At 41.7% G+C, this 23,691-nt stretch overlaps 1 protein-coding gene across 1 annotated transcript; it reads left to right on the top strand.

The window, feature by feature from the left end:
* The first annotated feature begins 1,756 nt into the window (after positions 1–1,756).
* LOC124264314 lies at positions 1,757–23,348 on the top strand. Its single transcript, XM_046699061.1, has 5 exons — positions 1,757–2,003; positions 11,065–11,179; positions 13,289–13,362; positions 20,255–20,399; positions 21,003–23,348. The coding sequence occupies exons 1-5, from the start codon at positions 1,968–1,970 to the stop codon at positions 21,518–21,520; spliced, it is 888 nt and encodes a 295-aa protein (XP_046555017.1). The 5' UTR covers positions 1,757–1,967; the 3' UTR covers positions 21,521–23,348.
* The last annotated feature ends 343 nt before the right edge of the window (positions 23,349–23,691 follow it).

Genomic DNA, 23,691 nt, shown 5'->3' with positions numbered 1-23,691 from the left:
ACTCCAGAGCAGGTCTGGATAAATATGTGCCGTTATTAACTTATGCTACTCACAAGATGTTAAGGATCACCAAATTCTTTCATATTCATGTAGTCATGATTAAATATAATTTCTCTAACTATAGCAGTGTGAAAGAGGCTCTTGGTCCTTAAATTCCTTTGGTAGCATATTTCAACTAAATTCATTCAAACTGGATGTATGTGTAATTCTGGTGTTGTGACTCAACATTGCAGTTATTACAAAGGAAATTCATTTGTGTGATTATTATGTGGTATTTACTGCTTTTATTTTTATGCCTGCCAAAATATTTGTTGACAATTTGTACATATCCCAACCCTGTCCATGGGGACGTGTGTTCCTTGTTTCCAGCATGACTTACTCAATAAACCAATCATCTTGTTTATGCCATCCGTTGTGTTGTTGTCTTTCAGTGTCAGAGTGTGTGAGTTTAGTTTTACGCCGCACTCAGCAATATTCAAGCTGTATGGCAGCGGTCTGTAATTAATCGAGTCTGGACCAGACAATCCAGTGATCAACAGCATGAGCATCGATCAACGTAAGTGGGATACGATGACATGTGTCAACCAAGTCAGCGAGCCTGACCACCCAATCCAGTTAGTCGCCTCTTACCACAAGCATGGGTTACAAAAGATCAATTCTCTCGGTATCTGCACCGGTTTTCAGTTTCAGGGTGATGATTTGCCAAATATATGTTGTGAAAACATATTCAGTTAATGTTGGTCAGTAGGTTTGTTGCCCTTGAAGATTTGGGTTAGAACCGGTCTTCAGCAATTCAATTCTAACCCGGATCTTCACGGGTATGGCAATACAAATAGAAAGGCAGTATAATACAAAAGCAGTGATTGTAGAATGACCTTCGCGCAATTTCTGGTCTTGTAATGTTATTTGCGAGGAAACAGCACCCATTAATATCTAAGGCAAAAGACTCCAAATGATTCTCCAACTCAAATACATGGCACGTTTTTATGGATAACAACTTCTCCTTGGGTCAGAATATAATGGAAAGGCCCACAAGGTTGTAGTACCCTGTAGCACCTTCCAGAATTTCGTCTAAATATAGCAGACCACTGTATACTGTTATACGCTTGTAACATTGTTACACAATGAATAGTGCGGTGGGGTAGCCCAGTGGTTAAAGCGTTCGCTCGTCCCGCGAAAGACCTGTGTTCGATTCCCCACATGGGTACAATATGTGAAGCCCATTTTTGGTGTCCCCCGTCGTGATATTGCTGGAATATTGCTAAAAGCTGCGTAAAACCATACTCACTCACTCACACTAAAACAAAACGTATCAAAACCTCCCAAACAAAATCATCATCTTATTTTTATAAAATCCCTTCTGACAATTGATGGATACATCGCCAGTCCTCCTGTATATTATACATTAAACAGGAATTTAACAACACAGTCATAAACTATATTTCCACTTAGAGAGATGCTATTTCAGCTTAGTTCATAACTACTCGTTCAAAACCGCTGACAACATATAAAGATGATATATATAGTGCTGGCTAAACGTTTCATGGAAAACTGTATATTGGGTTTATTCATGCTAGTATTTGTGAAAGGCGTTCATTACTGTTCATACACTGTCATGGTTTAACCAATATACAGGTGATATACTAAATCATTCTTTTCTACATGCGACAGGTGGTGATCGACATACTATTCGTTTCGTACGGAAACCAGAATGCGAGTCATGTCGACCGTCACGTGCAGTTTGTGAACTCAAACGTAAACAGAGTCGTTCATAGTTCCTGGTTCTACATTGACGACGACTTCGAGACAGAACAGCGTAACTTAGAGTGACAGTTCACAGCAGGGGTGCAAAACCAGTCAAATCACGGGCCTTATCGGAAGGAGTATAATATTTCAAGGGGTCATAGGCACGGGTCACCAAGCCGGGGTCACGAGAAGCATGTGACGAGAGACTTCAGCGCGACAACATGGGGTGTTTGTGCTCTTGTTTACATCCAGAATTAGTAAGTACTATCTTTTTACACATCCTCTGTTATTAAATGACACACAAAGAACATATCTGCATACCCATCTTAACAGTTTTACATGCTAAGCTGGGGATATTGTGAAATTAACGATAGTTGTAACGGGTGAGGCGAGAATGACTGAACAAGGGAGCTAACTCTCGTTATTGTTTACACCCGTTTCCGTATTTCGTGGGTTCGGGTGAGTATTATATGAACCGATATTTTTATGAGGTACAATTTATTAAGTATGCGTTAGTGCAGATTTTAAATCGGTCAGTGTTCGTTTATCAAAGTGTTTTAGAAAACGTGTTGGTTTTTTTGCCAACACAACACAAGGCAGATCCACCTCAACTTTGCTGTTATTATGTAATGGTTAAGCTGTGAAGCATAAATCGGATCAAGGCCGGATCATGTATAACAGGTCAAACCAGTGCTTGCTCAACTAACGGTGTCCTCCCATTTGTGAGAACTCCCAGTTGTGAGACACATTAATTAATGGTTCAGTGCACATAGGTGGTGTTTCCACATCCCTACAATGAAAGTGGGATCAGCCCAGTTGTTGAAGAGTACCCACAGGAGTCATTGATGAGTAGATTAATGAAATAGATTATCAAAGATTATATTTACACAGAAGAAATAGTTCATTAAATATATTATTTATTCAGAAGAATATGTAATTATGATAACACATTTATATTGACTATTATGAAGTTTGAAAGTCATTTTGGTTTAAACATATTTTATTATTATTTATGAAAATGAATTGGGATTGGTGAACAAGCATTACTGCTTATGTTAACACCGCTCCCATGCAACATAAAATACAAAATGAAATGGAGGATGTGACGTCATCGATATTGACTATTGCATAATATATTTTGAGTACATATAAATATATACAGATTACATCAAATACAACTATTCTCTAAGTAGTCATAATTAGAGAGTTACAGTTGTGTGTGTCTAACAAGCTATTGTAGGAATATAAATCAATCATGAGAAGGTTGTTGAGTTAATTTAAGTATTTTCCTGAGAAAATTTGAAGCGTTGTGTCTTGATGATATAATCGTGGACGGATTCAACTATTTTCTGGTTTACACAAGGAGTAAATTCTTTGTTTCCGTTCAAAATGGTATCCAGGTTATAACGGGTAGTGTCGGGTAAAAAGGTTTGGCATAAGAGGCAGTTCGACTGTAAATTCCTTGTATTTCAGAGTTATTTCTTAAACTATATCTTGTAGTTTCGGAGATGGAGTAAATCTGAGTAGGTAAATGAATTTCTCTTTCAAATGATCACGAAGTTACCTACACAAAATGTTCAATTTTTAAAGACATTTACCTGAGTATGTTAATCAATTTATCTTAGTAAGTTTCATTAAGACTTCCACAAGATTCAGTTACATAGCAAATCAGTAATTAGCTAGTGTTAATCCATTCTATCAGACAGGGGAGTATGGTGTGTTTTCTTTGTTAATTATCTACTCCATTGTCTCATAACTGGGAGTCTCACAATTGGGAGTTCTCACAAATGGGAGTAGACCCAACTAACAGCAGAGACCATATTATAGATTATATGGTCTCTGCTAACAGTTAATTAACTCCCGAAAATAACATTGATTCTGATGGAAACAAATGATTCTATTTAATTGAAAAGAAGCCGCAGGGAGGTGCCTGGGTGATTCATAACCCGAGGAAAATCTAGAATGGTTTCATTAAGGGAAAGCGCAGGGTGGAAGGGATTAGTATATATGCATGGTTCAGTAACTATCTATATAGGCTCAGACTAGGTGCTTGCTTAACACTAGTATGTGCTTTCCCAATTGCGCAAATCGATGCTCATGATGTTGATCACTGGATTGTCTGGTACAGACTCGATTATTTGTAAACAGACCGCCATATAGCTGGAATATTGCTGAGTGTGGCGTAAAACTAAACTCACGCTCTCACTCACTCATTCACTACTTAAGAAATAGCATAGTTTATTCCTAGACGTGCATGCAAACATTTAGCGTCCCAGTGAATGCTGACAGTATTTGTTTCGCGTGTCTTTCCAAGTTGTATGTATAATGGCCGCAAGATTTATAGTCCGTGATATCCCTTGGCCCAGATTGTGACCGGTGTGTGTTAACCCCTACTACAGCGACATTGCTCTTGTAGTGACGTGAGAGAAGTGATATTTGTCATCAGAAGCGGACGAGGTGTTCAGATGCGATGTACAGTGAATATCCTGTTGTTGTACACATCAGGGCCTAGATTTTCGAAGCTCTCTTAGCGCTAAGATAGTCGTAAGTGCCATACATTAACATTAACTTTCGACTATCTTAGAACTAAGGGAGCTTCGAAAATCTAGGCCGCAGGGCTCCAGATAACTTTTGAACATCAGGAGTACCTACTCCTTATTTTTTCAATATAGGAGTACTCGAAAACTCATTTAGAAAACCTTAATGCCAGTACATTTAGAGTACTGAACTTGCACTGAATTTAATGGAGTCTATCACCAGGTAATCTTGTGTTTCGTTTCTATATATGCACCACAACATTGCTAGTCTTAGGTTGCACCCAGTGCAAGTAAGTTAACATCTCTTAAATCGAGCCCTATGTAAACAGGTCAATAAACAATAAAACAATACTTTTTCAGATAAATACGTCTGTAAATGATTCTAAGACCGTACACCATTGCCGTGGTGCGTATCTGCTACGTTTTATAACTTATTTCCTACCGTATCGTGCAAATTTTTTATCCGTACATACGCCGATACGGCCCTTATCTGGAGCCCTGCACATAATAATGTTGCCACTCTACCACTGAAATACGGCTGTTGGGTAGCTCGGTGATGAAAGCGTTCGCTATTCGCGTCGGTGAATAAAGCGTTCGCTATTCACGTGGAAGACGTGGTTTGCTTCCCCACATGGGTACAGTGTATTAAGCCAATTTCTACTGTCCCTGCCATGATATTGATGGAATATTGCCAAGGAAGCGGCGTAAAACCATACTCTCTCACAACCACTGAAATCGTGTTAATGTCACTGTAAGGAGCTGTCCGGTGGCTGAATGGTAAATGCGCTGATTTGTCACGCCGATATCTGAGATCTATTCCACAAATCTGTAAATGCACGAAGCTCTGTGTTCCCCGTCCTGATTCCTTGTTCGAGTTACTCCTAAATATGTCTCGCAGTCTTTGAACCATATTATTGAACCATACATGCAGCTGAAATATTTCTGAGCTTAGATAACGTTAAACACCAAACGTACACGAAAACCTGCCTCCCAGGTGGAATGTCTACATTCTCCCATCTCCTTGGGGGGCGTTGGGGTAGCCTAGTGGTTAAAGCGTTCGCTCATCGCCCCGAACACCCAGGTTCGATTCCCTACATGGGTACAATATGTCAAGCCCATACCTGGTGTCCCCCTCCGTGATATTGCTGGAATATTGCTAAAAGCAGTCTAAAATCCAAGTGATGTAAAACACTCATATGGAATAATCAAGTTCTTTAACTTTTGTTGCGTGGTATATTTCAGGGGTGGAAATAACCCATTGCCCGACGCCCGAGTCCAGTGTTTTTTTCTGTTGGGCAAGCAAATTTGTATATCACACTGTACCGGTGTCCAGTTGACTTTCCAATATTAATTATATTGTTTATTTTAAAAAATCAACAAGAAAACGGCCGGTATAGTAGAAAAATTATCAGGGCAAGTGATTTTACATGTGCCACTGTACCGGAGTACACTAGCAATTTTAAAGTTATTTCCACCCCTGATATTTGCGACAGTGTACACACATAGTTGCCGGGTTAGAACAAGTCATCGTAAATGGGAAACAACAACGCCCTTCAGCGTGACGAGCTAAATACCGGAAGCGTGGTTCGATCCCTGACCGCGTCATGCAAGAGACGTTACAGACCGCCCTTGTGAGCCTGTCTGGTACTCGGCTTTAGAGGAGCAATACAAAGAGTGGTCCTCTCGGAGACACCAGACTCGATTATTTACAGACCGTATCCCAATTACGCAGATAGATGCTCATGATATTGATCACTGGATTGTCTGGTCCAAACACTATTATTTAAAGACCACCATCTGGAATGCAGTGCGGCGTTAAACAACAAACAAAACAAAAATCTCGGAGTGGGTAAACTGTGTCTTTTGGGGGTAACCACGATGGGGCGTGTATCTCAGTGGGTTAGCAATATGACACCGGTGTTAGCCCAGACTAGTACACACACGCATGCACGCACGCACACACGCATGCACACACGCACGAAAGCGCTTGTAGCCGTCGCTATATTAGCGTAATAATCATGAGCGCGATTTTCAACCCCATTTCAACGCCTTCCTCCAAAACAATGCCCGTCTGTTTAAAGCTTCATACAAAGAGCTCAATGCATCGTTTCGGAGTAAGCCAAATAACCTTAATAAAACTGTATCATACTAGAACAGAGATATCATACCCTTGATATTAGAGGATGTTCTATCCGTGTCTATCATAAAGAGGTAGCTGTTGTTTACGCCACATTTAGCAATATTCCAGCAATATCACGACAGGGAACACCAGAAATTCACTTCAAACAATGTTCCCTTGTGGGGAGTCAAACCCGGATCTTCGGCGTGACGAGCGAACGCTTTAACCACTATGCTACCACGCCGCCCCCGTGTCTATCAGTGGAAATCTGTGTGTTTGTCAGATTGCTTTAAAATTTGGCCATCGGTACTCGTGTACTCTTAAATGTCCTTCACCTAAATTTGTGGGTGGATACAGATATTTCAGCGTATATTTTCTGCTTCTCCTTATGTTCCACAACCTTTGCCTTTCATAAGTCACCATTATATAAAATCAGAGGATCAGATATCCCTTGAATGAGAGTGATGTATAGAAAACACTTATATAGCACTTATATTCACGAAGGGGCGGTGGGGTAGCCTAGTGGTTAAAGCGTTGGCTCGTCACGCCGAAGACCCGGGTTCGAATCCCCACATGGGTACATTGTGTGAAGCCTATTTCTGGTGTCCCCCGCCGTGATGTTGCTGGAATATTGCTAAAAGCGGCGTAAAACTAAACTCAGTCAGCAGTATATTCACGAACTATCTGAACAATTATTTAATCTACTTTTTAGTTGAATGATACTATTACTATACATCGTGATAGAAAATCTATTTATAGAAACAGTATCAGCCATTATGGAGTGATACTGTTAAAATATGGAGGAATGCTTGAATCAATACGATTTTGTGTTCTGTTGATCTAGGGTTTTTTCTGAGATAGATTAATGTCTTTTAGGAACACCAAACAATTCATTTAAAACAGAACATTTATCGTTAACCTTGTAATCGCAGGTTATCCTGTCTAGACAGGCTTTAAGTACGAGTTTAAGGGCTGCCTGATCACTATTGCGCAATGATGACTTGACATTACTCTGCTGCCACAGGCTAATTTGCATACCACGTGACCGGACTTTTTATTGTTTGTAAACAAACGCGCTTATTCTGAATCATACCAGTCCGAAGGGGCGGTGGGGTAGCCTAGTGGTTAAAGCGTTGGCTCGTCACGCCGAAGACCCGGGTTCCAATCCCCACATGGGTACAATGTGTGAAGCCCATTTCTGGTGTCCCCCGCCGTGATGTTGCTGGAATATTGCTAAAAGCGGCGTAAAACCAAACTCAGTCAGTCAGTCAGTCAGTCATACCAGTCCGACCTTATGAACAACTTTCAGTGTGATTGACAGGTTGTTTGGTATACGGATAAAGATTCGTTCTATATCTGGTTAGATCACTCGCGTGTGGTATAAAAGGAAATGTTGTAGATTAGCAATTGTATTTAAAGTTCATTAATCAATAGAAAGGGATAATAATGGCTGAACCAAAATAAAGTGGCAGTTAAAATTCAAAAGGAGTGTTTATACGATGACAAAATAATATAAAAACAACGATTTTAGCAATAAAGACATTGATGCTAATACATGTATACACCTAGCTGGAACAGTGGTCACGTCTCCATAGTAGGCTTGGAGAGGGAAATGTTTCTACACACAGCGGTTGGTCTTCATAGGGACAGCGATGTTTATATTCCACTATGATCTAAAGTTTGGTCGGTCGGTCGTTTTATAAAAAGATAAATACTTGTTTATTATAATATCTACGTCAGACAAAGACACAGACAAAAACATCTGGGTAGTCCAGTGGTTAAAGCGTTCGCTCGTAACGCCGAAGGCCCGGGTTCGATTCCCCACATGGGCACAATATGTGAAGCCCATTTCTGGTGTCCCCCGCCTTGATATTGCTGGAATATTGCTAAAAGCGACGTAAAACCCAACTCACTCACTATACCTACAGCATTCCTCCCTCCTGACACAGGAATGAAGCTGTTGAGTGAGCAGTAGGTAGGTCCTGAGTTCGAAAAAACCCCACTTTTAAGGGTCGGCGGCTACATTATAGCTGTCGGACGATGAGAAACACAGAAATACAAAACAAACATTGCCCGGAGAGATATGAGTCAATGAAGCGGTCATAAAATATGACGAAGTCCCGTTTTGGCTTTCCCTTGCCGACCGTTGAAGAACAAGGCCACAGTTCGACATATAGGTCACACGAAACACGCTGATATGTTCGCGGCCTTTCTAGTGTATACGGTGCGTCATCGGTGTGAGTAGCAAGCGGTATCAATATAGGGTATTAATGACCCTTGATGTTACGGACATGTATCATGCCAAATGTTTTTTTAGCTTATATGTTTTTATGTCATGTTAGTTCATTTCGGATGAATATTTATCTCGAATGTCTCCGACGTGTAAGTACAAACTGCCTATCAGATAAAACAGATATTTTCCGATATCAGGGACGGGAATTCAGTGACATGCATTCACCAAGTCAGCAAGTGAACACATAACATCATAGGGAGTTTCGAACCGCCTCCGTGGTGTAGTGGTTAGAGCGTCCGCTCAGAGAGCGGAAGGTCGCGGGTTCGATCCCCGACCGCGTCATACCAAAAGACGTTAAAATATGGTACTTGTTGGTCCCTGCCTGGCGCTCGGCATTAGTGGGTACAACAAGGACTGGTCGGCTCGGAGTCAGTATAATGTGTCTGAGTGGGGTATTCATGCTTCACTGCGGCATGGTATCTCAGTGGCCTAGCACTATAAACCCAGCGTCAGTCTGGGCTAGTACAAGCAGCCACACATACACATACACACGCATACACGTCGTCATATGAGCGAAATATTCTCAAACACGACGATAAACCCAATTTCACCTCACCTCATAGGGAGTTTCACGTATGACGGTATGAACCCCCCGTGATATAACAACTTTGGTTTGGTTTGGTGTGGTTGTTTTTTCAACGCCGCACTCAGAAATATTCCGACTATATGGCAGCTGTCTGTAAATAATTGAGTCTGGACCAGACGATCTTCTGATCAACATCATGAGCATCGATCTACGCAAATGGGATACGATGACATGTCTCAACCAAGTCAGCAAGCCTGACCACCCGATCCCGTTAGTCGCCTCTTACGACAAGCATGGGCTACTCTGATGACCACTTCTATCAACAAACAAAAGCGCACGCACACAAAAAACCCACAACAAACAAACACTCTTGTCAGGCTCCCTATTGTTTTCGGTGCCGTGGTTTGGTACTTTATGTTCTCAAGGCACCGGGTTCACCACAGCCCTTCTGTCGCTGGGTAGTGCAGAAGGCTGCAGTGTTGGGGAGTCTCCATATTCTCCGAAATGATCTCAGTGGATTCGACCTGATTCGAAGTCCATTCGCTGTCTGGGCTGCGTGCAGGAGGGGCAAGGGTACCTGAACTGATGATGAGTCTCTCTATGCAAGGAGGGGCGGTGAGGTAGCCTAGTGGTTCGCGCGTCACGCGGAAGACCCGGGTTCGATTCCCAACATGGGTACAATGTGTGAAGCCCATTTCTGGTGTCCCCCGCCGTGATATTGCTGGAATATTGCAAAAAGCGGCGTAAAACCATACTCACTCACTCACTCACTGTGCCATGACCACCCAACCTCTCTCTGCTGCATTTATTTTAATCTGTCAAACATAATGCTAATAATACAAAGTATATATAAAGAATACTACACGAGGTCTCATTACATACAAATTATACGAAACGAGTGTCCTTCCTATGGTATCTGACCGAGCGAAAGCGAGTTCAGATAGCATAGGAAGGTCTCGAGTTTCGTATAATTCGTATGTGATGAGACCGCGTGTGGAGTATTTTATTTATTACCCACGTCTTACATGCATTAAATTGACAAAATAGCGTATTTTTGTTATGTTTTTGGTTTCAAACCGAAACCGGTTTCATAAAGAGGTTGCGGAAGAGTTTTGTACTGTAGTACAATATTTGCATGACGTCACACTGTAATGACGTCACTGCCTTGGTAACCGACGTCACGATGCATGTCAGTTGTCATCGCCTCGTACAGCCTCTTACAGTAAACTACTCCGTAGCACCTCGTTTCTTGGTTTCCAGTTGCTTCATTCGGCTAACATCACTGGTGGAAACATTGCGTTTATGTTTTTCGACGGATATAATGTCTCAGTTCGACTCACAATTAAACAGCGACACGGCAACGTTCGCAATGTTTACATCCTCACAATGCATTTAAGTTGTAGAATGAATGAATTCACGTGTTTGTTAAGAATGAAAAAATAGTTACGTCAGAATGTGACCTAATTGAGAGGTCATCGGTTATCCAATCAAATCGTTAGAATCTCAGGTCAAGTCGTTACGACACAGGTCAACGCGATACGACACGCGTGTGACGTACGAGATTAGTATGCAACTACCCATACGTTGACCTCGTGGGTAATAAATAACAATATGATGACAATGCTATGGCTGCAATGTCACATATTTCTTAAGCCATATCGCCCCATGCGCCCCAATGTTGTCCATAACGCCCCAAATTGTCACTTAATGGGGTACCTAAGGGCCACATTGCGTTAGCGTTGTACCAACAGAAATATCATAACCCTCTTTTCAAAACCGTGTATGCCTTCACACACGAAAAACAAACCACGAAGTCTGTCATGTCTCATTTTTTTTCACCCAGAAGTCTGAAGCATCAGCAAAGACGCCATTGCTGTCGGGTACAACTTCGCCACCCAACAACAGCAACAACAACGGCCAGTCAGCCAGACAGAACCGACCTCCGAGGAAAGAGTTTTGTGAGTATTACTGGGTTTTTTTTATACGAGTAGTTAAGAAACGGTAGATTGCTGCGTGCAACTATTAACAGGAGTTATACATGATATCGATTGTTTGAAAATAAACCCTTCTTAAAACTTTTAGCGTATGAAGATGCCTTTGTCAATTTCCACAACCATCAGCGGTTAACGAGCAGGTTTGTGTCAATCTCACGAGTTCCGGAAATAGGTTTCAAAGAGTGCTGTAATGTAAAGACGGAGCCGAGTTTAAATTTCCGCCTGGATGACATTCAACCAGTCTTAGACACCTGCGTGTAATGGCTTTCTTTTCCAATAGCTTGGAGTAATTCTAAATGTTCCCTTCTGAACTTCGTTAAAACCTTTCATGAGACATCTTTTTCATGTTTGTTCAATTTCAAACTGTCAATCTTTCTAACTGATGTGTAGTTTCATTTCCGGGCAAATAAGCAGGGCTTAATGTCTTCCTGTATTTCAGAGAGGAGATGGTTCCGTCGTAAATTGCAGATTACGTGTACAAAGGGACACACTTTCTCATTTTCTGACATGACGTCATTTTCTTCCTGATTTAGTGATTACCAAATGTCTGCTGTAGATTCATCGTTGTTGTCTGTGTTATGTTCAACAATTCCGATCAGATCGGATCCTAGCTAATGTCTTCATTCCTGTAAGGATTTAGACCCCTGAAGATTCGAGTTGTCAGTAACCCATGCTTGTCGTAAGAGACGACGAACGGGTCGCGCGCTGACTTGGATGACATGTCATCGTATCCCATTTGCACAGATCGATGCTCATGCTGTTGATCACTGGATTGTCTGGTCCAGACTCTATTATGTACAGACCGCCGCCATATAGCTGGAATATTGCTAAGTGCGGCGTAAAGCTAAACTCACTCACTCCTGTATGGGGTTATATCCGGTACATCCAGTCTCTCACTTCTCTCCGATAGCCGATACTAAATCAATCTATTTATGAGAGATTTGCTGATAGCCACGTTGACGTGTCCGAGACGAATCTTTTGTATAGGTCCTCTTCCACATAGCGACAGTCGTAGGTCTTTGTAAAACACTGGTTCCGATTGTCCACGCGTGTAGACCCTGGTTAGCATTGGTCTTGGCAACCCATGCTTGTTGTAAGAGCCGACTAACGGGATATCGGGTGGTCAGGCTCGCTGACTTGGTTGACACATGTCATTGTATGTCATTTGTGCATATCGATGCTGTTGACCACTGGATTGTCTGGTCCAGACTCGATTATTTACAGACCGCCGCCATATAGCTGGACTATTGCTGGGTGCGGCGTTAAACAAACAAACAAACAAACAAATAATGATTGGGAGTCATCAAAGCGCCCGAAGACCCGGGTTCGATTCTCTACATGGGTACAGTGTGTGAAGCCCACTTCTGGTGCCCCCCGCAGTGATATTGCTGGAATATTGCTAAACAAACAGACAGACATACATTTTATTCAGAAATAGGCCATTGGCCCAAAATACATTCATAGATATATATTTTGCATGAAGTTACATGCGTTTTACAGAAAAAAACACATCAGAAGTTTCTATTTCCCAACATTTTGTGAAAATAGGCATACATTATTTATAACATTTATGTTCGTTGAAGATGTTATGTTGACGAAACTTTGTTATAATAGAGGATGTTTCAGGTATTTATCCAGAAAAATATTCCTTATATCTAGGTAGGCTTTACAATAAAGTAAGATATGAATATTGCTAAAAGCGGCATGAAAACAGACTCACCCACTCACTCACCTACCCCGGCAGCATGAGTCAGCTGATTTATATCACTCTCTCACATGTCACACCAACCCTACTCTCTTTTTACACATAGGGGCGGTGGGGTAGCCTAATGGTTAAAGCGTTGGCTCGTCACGCCGAAGACCCGGGTTCGAATCCCCACATGGGCACAGTGTGTGAAGCCCATTTTTGGTGTCCCCCGCCGTGATGTTGCTGGAATATTGCTAAAAGCGGCGTAAAACCAAACTCAGTCAGTCAGTCAGTCTTTTTACACATATGTTCATATTGCGTAGAACACCATTCACTTCAATATTATCCGAAAACTGTTATGTGATGACACTTATTTTCTTCTCCAGTGACATCCGTTGAAGAATTAGCAATCGTTCAATGTGCCAAGCTGCCTTTACCTGCTTTAGACAAGACGTTTCAGGTAAGATCAAGACATGTTTCAATCAAAACGGTTTAATCCATGTTAATAAATACATGTATGAATGAGGTAACAATGAGCGAATTAAGATTAAGATCGAGTTCTTATGTTAACCGGCTGATTGTGTGTAATTGTCTCCCTTGGCGTAGATCTTTGCTCATGATATCATTCACTTGCTTGTGCAGTCCAGGCTTTGGAGATTTTTCAACTTTCCAAATAACTAACTGTTGGTCATATCAGCCATGGCTCTGAAGGGAGAGATTGTTCCTGGTAGACAAAATGGACTTGATATTCTGATGGAGGGGTTCAGTTATAGCAAGAAGGAAAACAAGAATGGCACAGTAGCGTAGCGTTGTTGTCGTCATGTAAAGCCATGGACATGAATAATGTACATGTATCGTAAAACACTTTTTCTTCATGGTATTCAGAGCTCTTTCAAAGTATCACGCCTCGGTTATTAGTCCTGTTGGTAATTAAGCTGATTGGATAAAGAGAGGCCAGTGTGAGAACACTGAAGTGTTCAGGGGCCTCTCAGGGGAAGGGTCGTTAACAGACAGACGGACAGATTATATTAACGCAAGCCACATGGGCCTCTGGCCATACATACAATACAATATAGATAATATTTATGTTGGATGGTGAGGATGACATTATTAATAAGTTAAAAGTTGTTTCTTACACGGAATGCCTCATACACATATCTGCCTAGAGAGCGTTGAGTATTAATATTTTCTGATGATAATAACTGTATACATTTATTAACTGAATAATTCTTACAATAATATTTCTTTAAATGAATAGATCTTAGGTTAGTGTACGATGGACATTTGAGTAAAAAGTGAAATTCGTCTTCTATGTCATTAAGATTATAGTTAGTACAAATGTTTATTACTACCATGTCTACCAGTTCAAATTAATAATGTATGAGGTGATAATCTTAATTTACATAATGCAGACCTGTGGGTACAATTTCAAACATTAACTAAATATCTTTCAAAGCCAAATTTCCCTTAAATTGTTTGAATAACATATAAGTAGTAGATGTCCTCATCTCCTGGTACCAATACGTAATGAATTTATCTTGCAGTCGTTGTTTTAATAAAGACATGAAAACTGGAACATTTACCTCTAAGGGAGAGTATTATTGAGTATTTGAAGCACGGGAATTCATTTGGAACCGACGGCGTCAGCCGGAGGTTTCAAATGAAATATTCCCGTGCTTCAAATACTCAATAACACCCGGAAATTGGCCAACACATGATGTTTATCGACATTGTAAACACAAAAGTAAACCAAAAGGTCCACACACTTTTTTTGTGTCTGCTCTCATTGACATCGAGTACGGGTACAGCAGTGAAATGTCATCAGCCGGCCGTTTCGGCTGTCTCCCATGGTAGCATCTGGAACTGCTCATTTGTGACGTCATTCGGACTTTACGCCGCAATATGATTTTAATGACGTCATCAAAGCTGACGACGTAACAATACGATGGTGTGAGCGATGTTTGTATGTATTAATACGCATAGAATTTCCGGGAATCAAATACCATTTGATCACGTTTTTCAACCAATCAGATTAAAGAACGCAGGGACTTTTGGTTTACAATGATATATATATTTATCTTTAAAAAAACCCAATGTGCTATTTGTTTTGTTCCTAATAGTGAGTGAGTGAGTTTAGTTTTACGCCGCTTTTAGCACTATTCCAGCAATATCACGGCGGGGAACACCAGAAATGGGCTTCACACAGTGTACTCATGTGTAGAAACGAACCCGGGTCTTCGGCGTGAGCGAACGCTTTGACCACTAGGCTACCCCACCGCCCCATTGTTCCTAATAGACATAACGAAGAGAGAATACAGTGAATTGAAAGAAGTTATCATGCAACAGTGTTTTGGGACAGTAAATATTCTGTATTAGGTTTAGACATTAGTTACCGAGCCTTAATTTCTTAAAATTCTGCCGCAAAAGAACGTTTTACAAATAGTACAAACAGTTTTTGGAACATGCGCAGTAACATCACGCCACATGGTCAGTGCATAGCCAGTAGAACAGTAAAAGTCCATATAATTCAATTTGAAACTACAGACAGTGGCCAAACGACCACCACAAAAGTATCTTGACAGTTGCCATCATATATCATTAACAATCCATCCATCCTCCGTTGGAGTAATTTAGGGATTGTTCGCAGTCTGTGTTAATTGTCAGATGCAACAAAAAGATGAAACAAACTGTTATTTAGGAAATATTATGACCAAATCCTACCATTATAGATTCAGGAAAGAAACCCCAGACGGAAGAGGTCTGCACGCACATGTGTAATAAAATAATCCTGCTTTTGTTTTCAGTAAATTGCTTTGCAATTTGTGTCTCCAAAATATTCCCAGACACAGGTATTAGGACTGGTTAACTGAGTGTCCCAATACTCATTTCGGACAGCGCCGCCATGTTTGTTTGTAGACACTGAAAGTAGTACCGACGTGACCTTTATATTTGAATATGTAAATGACCCCAAGGTTACATATTTTTCCGTTTGCTTTATGCTGTCGAGAAACTAGGGCTGGGACGGGTAAACCGGATACCCGGGACGGATGGGTAATAAGTTGGACCCGGGTACCCGTCTCAAAACCCGGACCCGTTATGATCATGTGACAAATATTTAAACAATGTAATATGTTAGTCTTTCATGATTAAAAGGTTGTGTTTACTTTGAAGATTTAGATATAATTGTGCAGTCACCTGTTTTGAATATAATACATGGTTAACATAGAATTAACGTACAAATTATACTCCTACTGTCACATCCACCTTCATAAAGATTGAAGCATTATTTCCGGTACCGATAAGGGACAGAGTACAAACAGATAATCCTTATATTTACGTCTAATCCCAAGTAGGGATGTGTCTGAAGCCTATTTCTGTCGCCACCCGAAGTCATATTGCACTTACTATATTCCTTAGGGGTAATTTTCTCATAATTATGAGACCGCCTCCGTGGTGTAGTGGTTAGAGCGTCCGCCTGGAGAGCGGAAGGTCGCGGGTTCGATCCCCGACCGCGTCATACCAAAAGACGTTAACATATGGTACTTGTTGGTCCCTGTCTGGCACTCGGCATTATTGGGTACAACAAGGACTGGTCGGCTCGGAGTCAGTATAATGTGTCTGAGTGGGGTATTCATGCTTCACTGCGGCATGGTATCTCAGTGGGCTAGCACTATAAAACCAGCTTAAGTCTGGGCTAGTACAAGCAGCCGCACATACACATACACACGCATGCACGTCGTCATATGAGCGAAATATTCTCAAGCACGACGTAAAACCCAATTTCACCTCACCTCACCTCATAATTATGAGAACAACCTCACAAGCAAGAATTATGTCCAGGTTACCTGGTATATTTCAAAGCATCCTTGCTGGAAACAAGGATTGCTCTCTGGCTCATTAAGGCCTCAACACTTGTATTCTATCTACGTTTATTTGTTATTTAACGTCGACCTCCGCCATATTCCAGCTATATGGCGGCGGTCTGTAAATAATCGAGTCTGGACCAGACAATCCAGGGATCAACAGCATGAACGGCGATCTGCGCAATTGGGATACGATGACATCTGTCAACCCAGTCAGCGAGCCTGACCACCCGATCCCGTTAGTCGCCTCTTACGAAAAGCATGGGTTACTGAAGATCAATTTTAACCCGGATCTTCACTGGTCCAGGATTTGTCAAAGTGACGCATGGCATGACATTGAACTTCACAGGATTTGTCAGTGTACTCGACGGATACCAAAGTCGCTACTGCAAAAGCTCGCCATTGTGAATGTCTTATTGCTTTGCTTCCGTGTCAACCTAATTAGGACTACCAAATGGTGCCACCTACCGTAGTAGATCATTAAAAGCTGTTGCTGCCTGACTACTCTTGAGATCTTTATCTGAACACTTTCACCACCACTTCAGACGTCTGGCTGGAGAATGGAAAGATCAATGGTTTGTTTCCAGTCCGCGCAATACCAAAATACGTTAAAAGATGGTACTTTTTGTTGCCTTGCCTGACATCCGACAAATCATGGTCTGAGCGGTTCGGAGTCTGTATATTGTGTCTTGGGAGGGGTGGCGGTGGTGTGTTTGGGTAGGTGGGTGGGGGGTATCCACGTTAACTGGATGATATCTCAATTTTCTGGCACTTGAGTGAGTGAGTGAGTTTAGGTTTACGCCACTAGTAGCAATATCACGGTGGGGGGACATCAGAAATTGGCTTCACGCCTCGTACCCATGTGGGGAATCCAACCCGGGTATTTGGCGTCACGAGCGAACGCTTTAACCACTTGGCTACCCCACCGCCCCCAAACCGGCTTGATACCATAGGCAAACAAAATTTACATTCCGCAAAATCCCGGAATTTTTTTATTCAATTTGTCAACTTTAATAGTCTCAGGGACCCACGTGGCCCAGTTGCAATCCAGAGTTGTGTCCCTTTGGTTCGCCAGAAATCTTATAATCGGGGTTCGAATCCCGGGTTGCCATGGTTTTTTGTCTAGGTTTCCACACCATAACCATCCGTCAATTCGCACTTTCCTTTCACAGTAAGCTGGGACTGATGGGGTAGCCTAGTGGTTAAAGCGTCCGCTCGAACACCGAAGACCCGGGTTCGATTTACCTTAGGGTACAATGTGTGAAGCCCATTTTCTGGTGTCCCCCGCCGTGATATTGCTGGAATGTCACTAAAAGCGGCGTAAAACTAAACTCAATCACTCACAGTAAGCCGACAAGCCCTGTTATAGCTGAAATCCTGTTCAAAGCCGTGTTTAATCCAACTCACTCACTCACCTATGGTCGTAGTCCTACGAAAATGAACCGAATCTGTAAACATAAAAACGAAATCAACGCCAGATGGCTTGTGTCAGAACAAAACCATTGTGTGTCCTTGGCAATGCTCATCAACAGCTCGTTACAAATTGCATGCAATGTTTATCGATTTGAAACATTAAGGATGGTATCATTTCCCCTTACCGCTTTGGTGCATATGTTCCAACTCTTAAAGAAGGAGGCTTTTTCAGCCAGGGATAGTCTGAAGTGCTTCCTACCTGCATGTCAGCCAGGTTGACGGCAATCCATACAAGTCAAAAGACTGACAAAAATACTTACGACAAGATCATGGAATTCCTGGCCTGAAGTAATTGCAGTTCCTAAAGAACACACAGTTTGACCCGGGAAAGAAATGTCATTTTATTGACAAGCACTCTCTTTTTTTTAATACAATTTCAAAATAATGTTAAAAAGCTTTCCAGACTTTCCCAATTATAATGTGATTTTGACTTCTTAGGGCTGATTGACAAGTTTGATGTTTAAATGTCAAGGATATCAATATGAATGTCATCTTGATCTAAGGCATGGCAACTCGTCAAGGCCTGATAATACCTTGAGACTGTACTGAAGATTGAAACCACATGTACAAGAGCATAATATTTGTCATGAAAAGAACACAGATATTGGTAGTTTGACAAGGAAGGACCTTGAAGTATTTTCCCAATAGTTTTGTTTAAACATATTTTGATGACATAACGCGAAGAGGATGATTGGTACACAGAATGTCCGTTTCTAAACATGCTCTCATTAATTCGTTCATACTGACATGTCAAACTTGGGATATGCGTTGAGAAGATTTAAACGTCATTGTTCCGATGGTTTATGAGAAGAATTTAACAGATGTTTAAAAGCGTGGTGAAAGAGCACTGGTGAAATGAAGGTCATGATTAGGTCATGAACTAATTGCGATTGATTGATTGATTGATTGATTGATTGTTCTTTAACGCCGCACTCAGCAATATTCCAGCTATATGGCAGCGGTCCGTAATTGATCGAGTCTGCACCAGACAATCCAGTGATCAACATCTTGAGCATCGATCTACGCAATTGGGATACGATGACATGTGTCAAACAAGTCAGCCAACCTGACCACCCGATCCCGTTAGTCTTACAGCATGGGTTACTGAAGACCAATTCTATCCCAGATCTTCACGGGTCCAAACCAATCGCGAAGTTGGAGGAGTGCGTAATGTCCATCAACCCCTTGCCTCCAACTCTATGGGTTGGGCGGATAGGTGGGGCAGCCTAGTGGTTAAAGCGTTCGCTCGTCACGCCGAAGGCTCGGGTTCGATTTTCCGCATGGATACAAAGTGTGAAGCCCATTTCTGGTGTTCCCCGCCGTGATATTGCTGGGATATTGCTAAAAGCGGCGTAAAACCAAACTCACTCCCTCACTCACTCACTATGGGTTGGGTTCAGGGTTACAATTTATCCCAAGTTGTGTATTCTTCTCGAAAGGCACGACTTTATGGATCGACCCGATGCGAGTAACAACTGGTCTTCAGCATCCATGCATGTTTTGCATAATGCTATATGACAGCTGTCTGGAAATACTCGAGTCTGGACCGGACAATCCAGTGATTGGCAAGATGACCATACCTGATTCGGGTAACACCTGGTCTTCAGAGATCTGTTCGTCTATTGTTAAACGCCACACTGGGCAATATTCCAGCTATATGACAGCTGTCTAGAAAAAATAGAATCTGGACAGGACAACCCAGTGATTTGCATCATGACCAAACCTGATTCGGCTAACAGCTGGTCTTCAGCAATTCATGCTTGTTTTGTTTAGTCGTTTCTTAGTTTGTTTTTTTTCTTGTGGGGTAGCATAGTGGTTAAAGCGTCCGTTCGTCACGATGAAGGCTCGAGTTCGAATCCCCACATGGGTACAATGTGTGAAGCCCATTCCTGGTGTCCCCGGCTTGATATTGATGGAATGTTGCTAAAAGCGACATAAAACCATACTCACTCACTTCCCATGTATACATTGTTTTTTGTACGTAACGTTCATCTTTTCTCGACTCTGACGTTCCAGGACCACAGCAAGTTGTACAACGACCTGCTTGAGAGCTTCAACACACTGAAGGACACCATCCACGACTTCAAAGCAGTGTTTGAGTATGAGACGAGAGGCATCCCGGTATTGGCGGAATGCCTGAAGCTGTTACGCAAACGCTGTGGTAAGTTAATGACGGATAACAACAACAACAACAACAACAACAACAACAAGTGATGATGATTATCATTATTCACATCTTACAGGATTCCAGTCAATATTGACTTGCATTCGTTTACCTTTGATGCCATGTTCATAACTGCTCCAGACGCCTCTAGTTGACCCTGATGCAATAAGACATAACGTACACTATGGTACTTATTGTTACCCTGACTAGCGTTCGGCGTGATAGTTTCATGAACAGCGTTTTCCAGCGATAGGTATAAAACATTGTTGGGTCCATCGCATGTACTGTATTCACATTTACCGGACTATTTCTGATTTTGAGATAATTTGCAATTCATCGTTCTGATTTGGAGACAACAGGTAGCTACAGAGCTATGACATCAAACGGTAAAACGTAGAAATGCATTGATATGTATCCACGGGGCGGTGGGGTAGCCTAGTGGTTAAAGCGTTGGCTTGTCGCGCCGAAGATCCAGGTTTAATTTCCCACATGGGTACAATGCGTGAAGCCTATTTATGATGTCCTCCGCTGGAATATTGCTAAAAGCGGCGTAAAACCATACTCACTCACTCTCACTCAATGATATGTATTTATCTTCAGGTGCCGCTACCCTGACCGCGTCTCGGACCCGGTTCAGCATCACTGTTGAGTATGACCGACTGGAGGTGTCAAGACTGTGTAAAGGACCGGCTGAGGACACTCTGGAAGCTCTAGAACTTTTCAACAAAGCAAACAAACTCACCAGAAGTATTCTAGAGAAGGCTCCGAAGGTGAAGAACACAATCCAAGTGGTGCTTGACGATGAACAGAGCTTGAGGAGGGATATCTCCAAGTCCAACATCAGCACCACTGATGAACCGGAAGTGATGAAGCTGTGCGTTGCCAACATCAACAAGCTCCGGAAGTTGCCCGGTTCTGTCGAGACAATCCAAAAACACACACAGAGACAATTCAATGAACTTAAGGAATCATCGAAAGTTCTTTTGGGGAATCGTAACTGTGGAAGGATAAGGTTGGTTGTTGTCCGTGCACTCAAACCTCATTACTATCGGAGCCCATTCTTGATGTTCTCAATGTGGAACAAAATGAAAACTGGTTTCTTGAAAGAATGTTATTAATATCTTTAGTTGAATATCGTATTGTTAATGTTTGACCGTGCACATATACCTCATTACCCACGGAAACAATTCTTGATGTTCTCAATTTGGAACAAACTCAGAATTCATATCTTGGTTGAAGTTAATGAATATCTTTAGTTGAAAATCCTATTGATTATGTTGTGAAGCTCATTACTATCTTGATGTTCCCAGAATGAAACAAACTGAGAACTGGTTTCTTGATAGAATTTGAGCAGTTCTACAAACAGAAATACAGTTATAACTACCTGAATAATAGCGACTTGGGGAAGTTGGTCGATCTGAGGTACGCTGTACGTATCTCTGCGCCATCTTGTGGGACACTATGTTTCGTGGTTACGTGCATATTTGATTGCGTATTGGTTTCTACAGTTAACATGGCGGTGTTAAAGCCCACTCCAGCATCGTTCGTCGGGATGAATGCCTAGGTTCTATTTCCAACAAGGAAACAATGCTGTAACACCCAACCCTATACCCCATCCCTATACCCTACCCTGTGACCCCGTGATATTACTGGATATCAGTAGGGCCAGGATCGCAATTCACTCGCTTCTATATTTAATACAGCCAAATTTATCCATACTATGGCCTTGTAATGGATGATATGATACATATCGTATTTGTATAAAATACATTTTGTACCCAATGAGGGATACAAGATGTATGCAAGATATGTGAACACATGTGTATTGTATATAACCTTCCTCTGCGTTGGAATTAATGTGTTTGCTCGTCAGACCAAAGGACAGGGTTCGATTCCCCTCTTGTGTGAAGCGCAATTCAGGTGCGCCCCGTTGTGATGTTCCTTCTACTGTGTTGCGGATACAGATATGGGAACTTGATACACCCGCCCAACTCCTCACACCGTGTTTCAAAAACTGATAATAATGTTATGATGCTATAATCGTTTTTTTGCATATCCTCAAAGAATAGAAATGGCACAAACACATTCAAAATCGGTCCCCTCGATAATGAATTTGTTTTAATGAAGTAGACGAGATGTACTGTTAGTATTTTGCTGAGCTAAAGTTGAGCTTTGTTGTATTCAAAGTTAATTAAACGCATTGTTGACATTGATTTGTTTTATATAAAGTTATGTGATATTTATTTTCAAATAACCAGAGGCGTGAAGAATTCTTTAAACACTGCAAAATATAAACTTGCTTTGTACCTTCACCTCAGGGCAATCCTTTGACCTCAAGTATGTCGACATACTGGACACCAGTCCCCTGGTCAGTCACTATATAAATCATTAATATAAGGCCTGGATTCGCTACTTCCGGCACTAAGCTGGTTCTCGCCTCCCTTTGCGTGCGCCAGTTTGCGATATGAGAGACGGGGCCCAGCTTACTTCCGGTACCACATTTCCGGTGACAAGCCTATATTCAAGTTCTGGTTGCCAAATGCGCGACCGCCAAATGTGACTTTACTAGGCCGAACCAAGTGTACAACCAGCTTGGCAGTCACAGCTGTCGGCAGTCGTAATAGCTGACTAATTTGTAGATGGTTAGATCTGAAATTTGTTATTCCTGCAAGGATTGTGTTTATCGTAATATATGCTTCTTCAAAGCATGTTTGACACTTTTAACAGAAATTAAATAAGAAATGGCATGCTGCTTGATATGGGTAGTTTAAGAACGTTCACTGTGCGAATCAACGTAGTGTAGGCGACGAGAAGTAGCGGTTTCTCAGTTTGTGGTGTCGAACAGAAACTGGTTGTATGCTATCGAAATATATATAAACTATATTTATACAAGAGCAGTCGCTTTTATAGTACATTTATGCAATGAAATAAAAGTATGCTCACGCCGTCTGTTGTTTGTTTGTCTGTTTGTTGTTGTTTTATCTAAAACACAACATATACAACAAAACCCTGGTTACCCGGACACCGGAATGTCAAATCTATCATGGAGATTATTGGGATCTGCGCAATATTTGGTTTCCCAACTGATTTAACATTTGCTAGATGCATTTGATTGTTTACTGTTTAATGCGGCACTCACCATTTGTCCAGCTATATGACGGCGGTCTGTAACTAATCGTCATTCGTAAATAATGGACAACCCAGTGATTAACATCATGAGCATCGATCCACGCAACTGGGATACGATGACATGTGTCAACCAAGTCAGCGAACCTGACCACCTGATCCC

This window comes from Haliotis rubra, unplaced genomic scaffold (genome assembly GCF_003918875.1).
Source record: "Haliotis rubra isolate DU_JTF1 unplaced genomic scaffold, ASM391887v1 Scf92, whole genome shotgun sequence".
Classification (NCBI taxonomy): Eukaryota; Metazoa; Mollusca; class Gastropoda; order Lepetellida; family Haliotidae; genus Haliotis; species Haliotis rubra.
This window is presented reverse-complemented; position numbering and strand designations above follow the sequence as displayed.

What these genes read in the sequence shown, in the direction of transcription:
- LOC124264314 (XM_046699061.1), top strand. Translation starts at nt 1,968, where the DNA reads ATGGGGTGTTTGTGCTCTTGTTTACATCCAGAATTA. An exon ending in CTTTAGACAAGACGTTTCAG is followed by an intron (nt 13,363 to 20,254) that starts GTAAGATCAAGA and finishes CTGACGTTCCAG; the next exon opens with GACCACAGCAAGTTGTACAA. An exon ending in GCTGTTACGCAAACGCTGTG is followed by an intron (nt 20,400 to 21,002) that starts GTAAGTTAATGA and finishes ATTTATCTTCAG; the next exon opens with GTGCCGCTACCCTGACCGCG.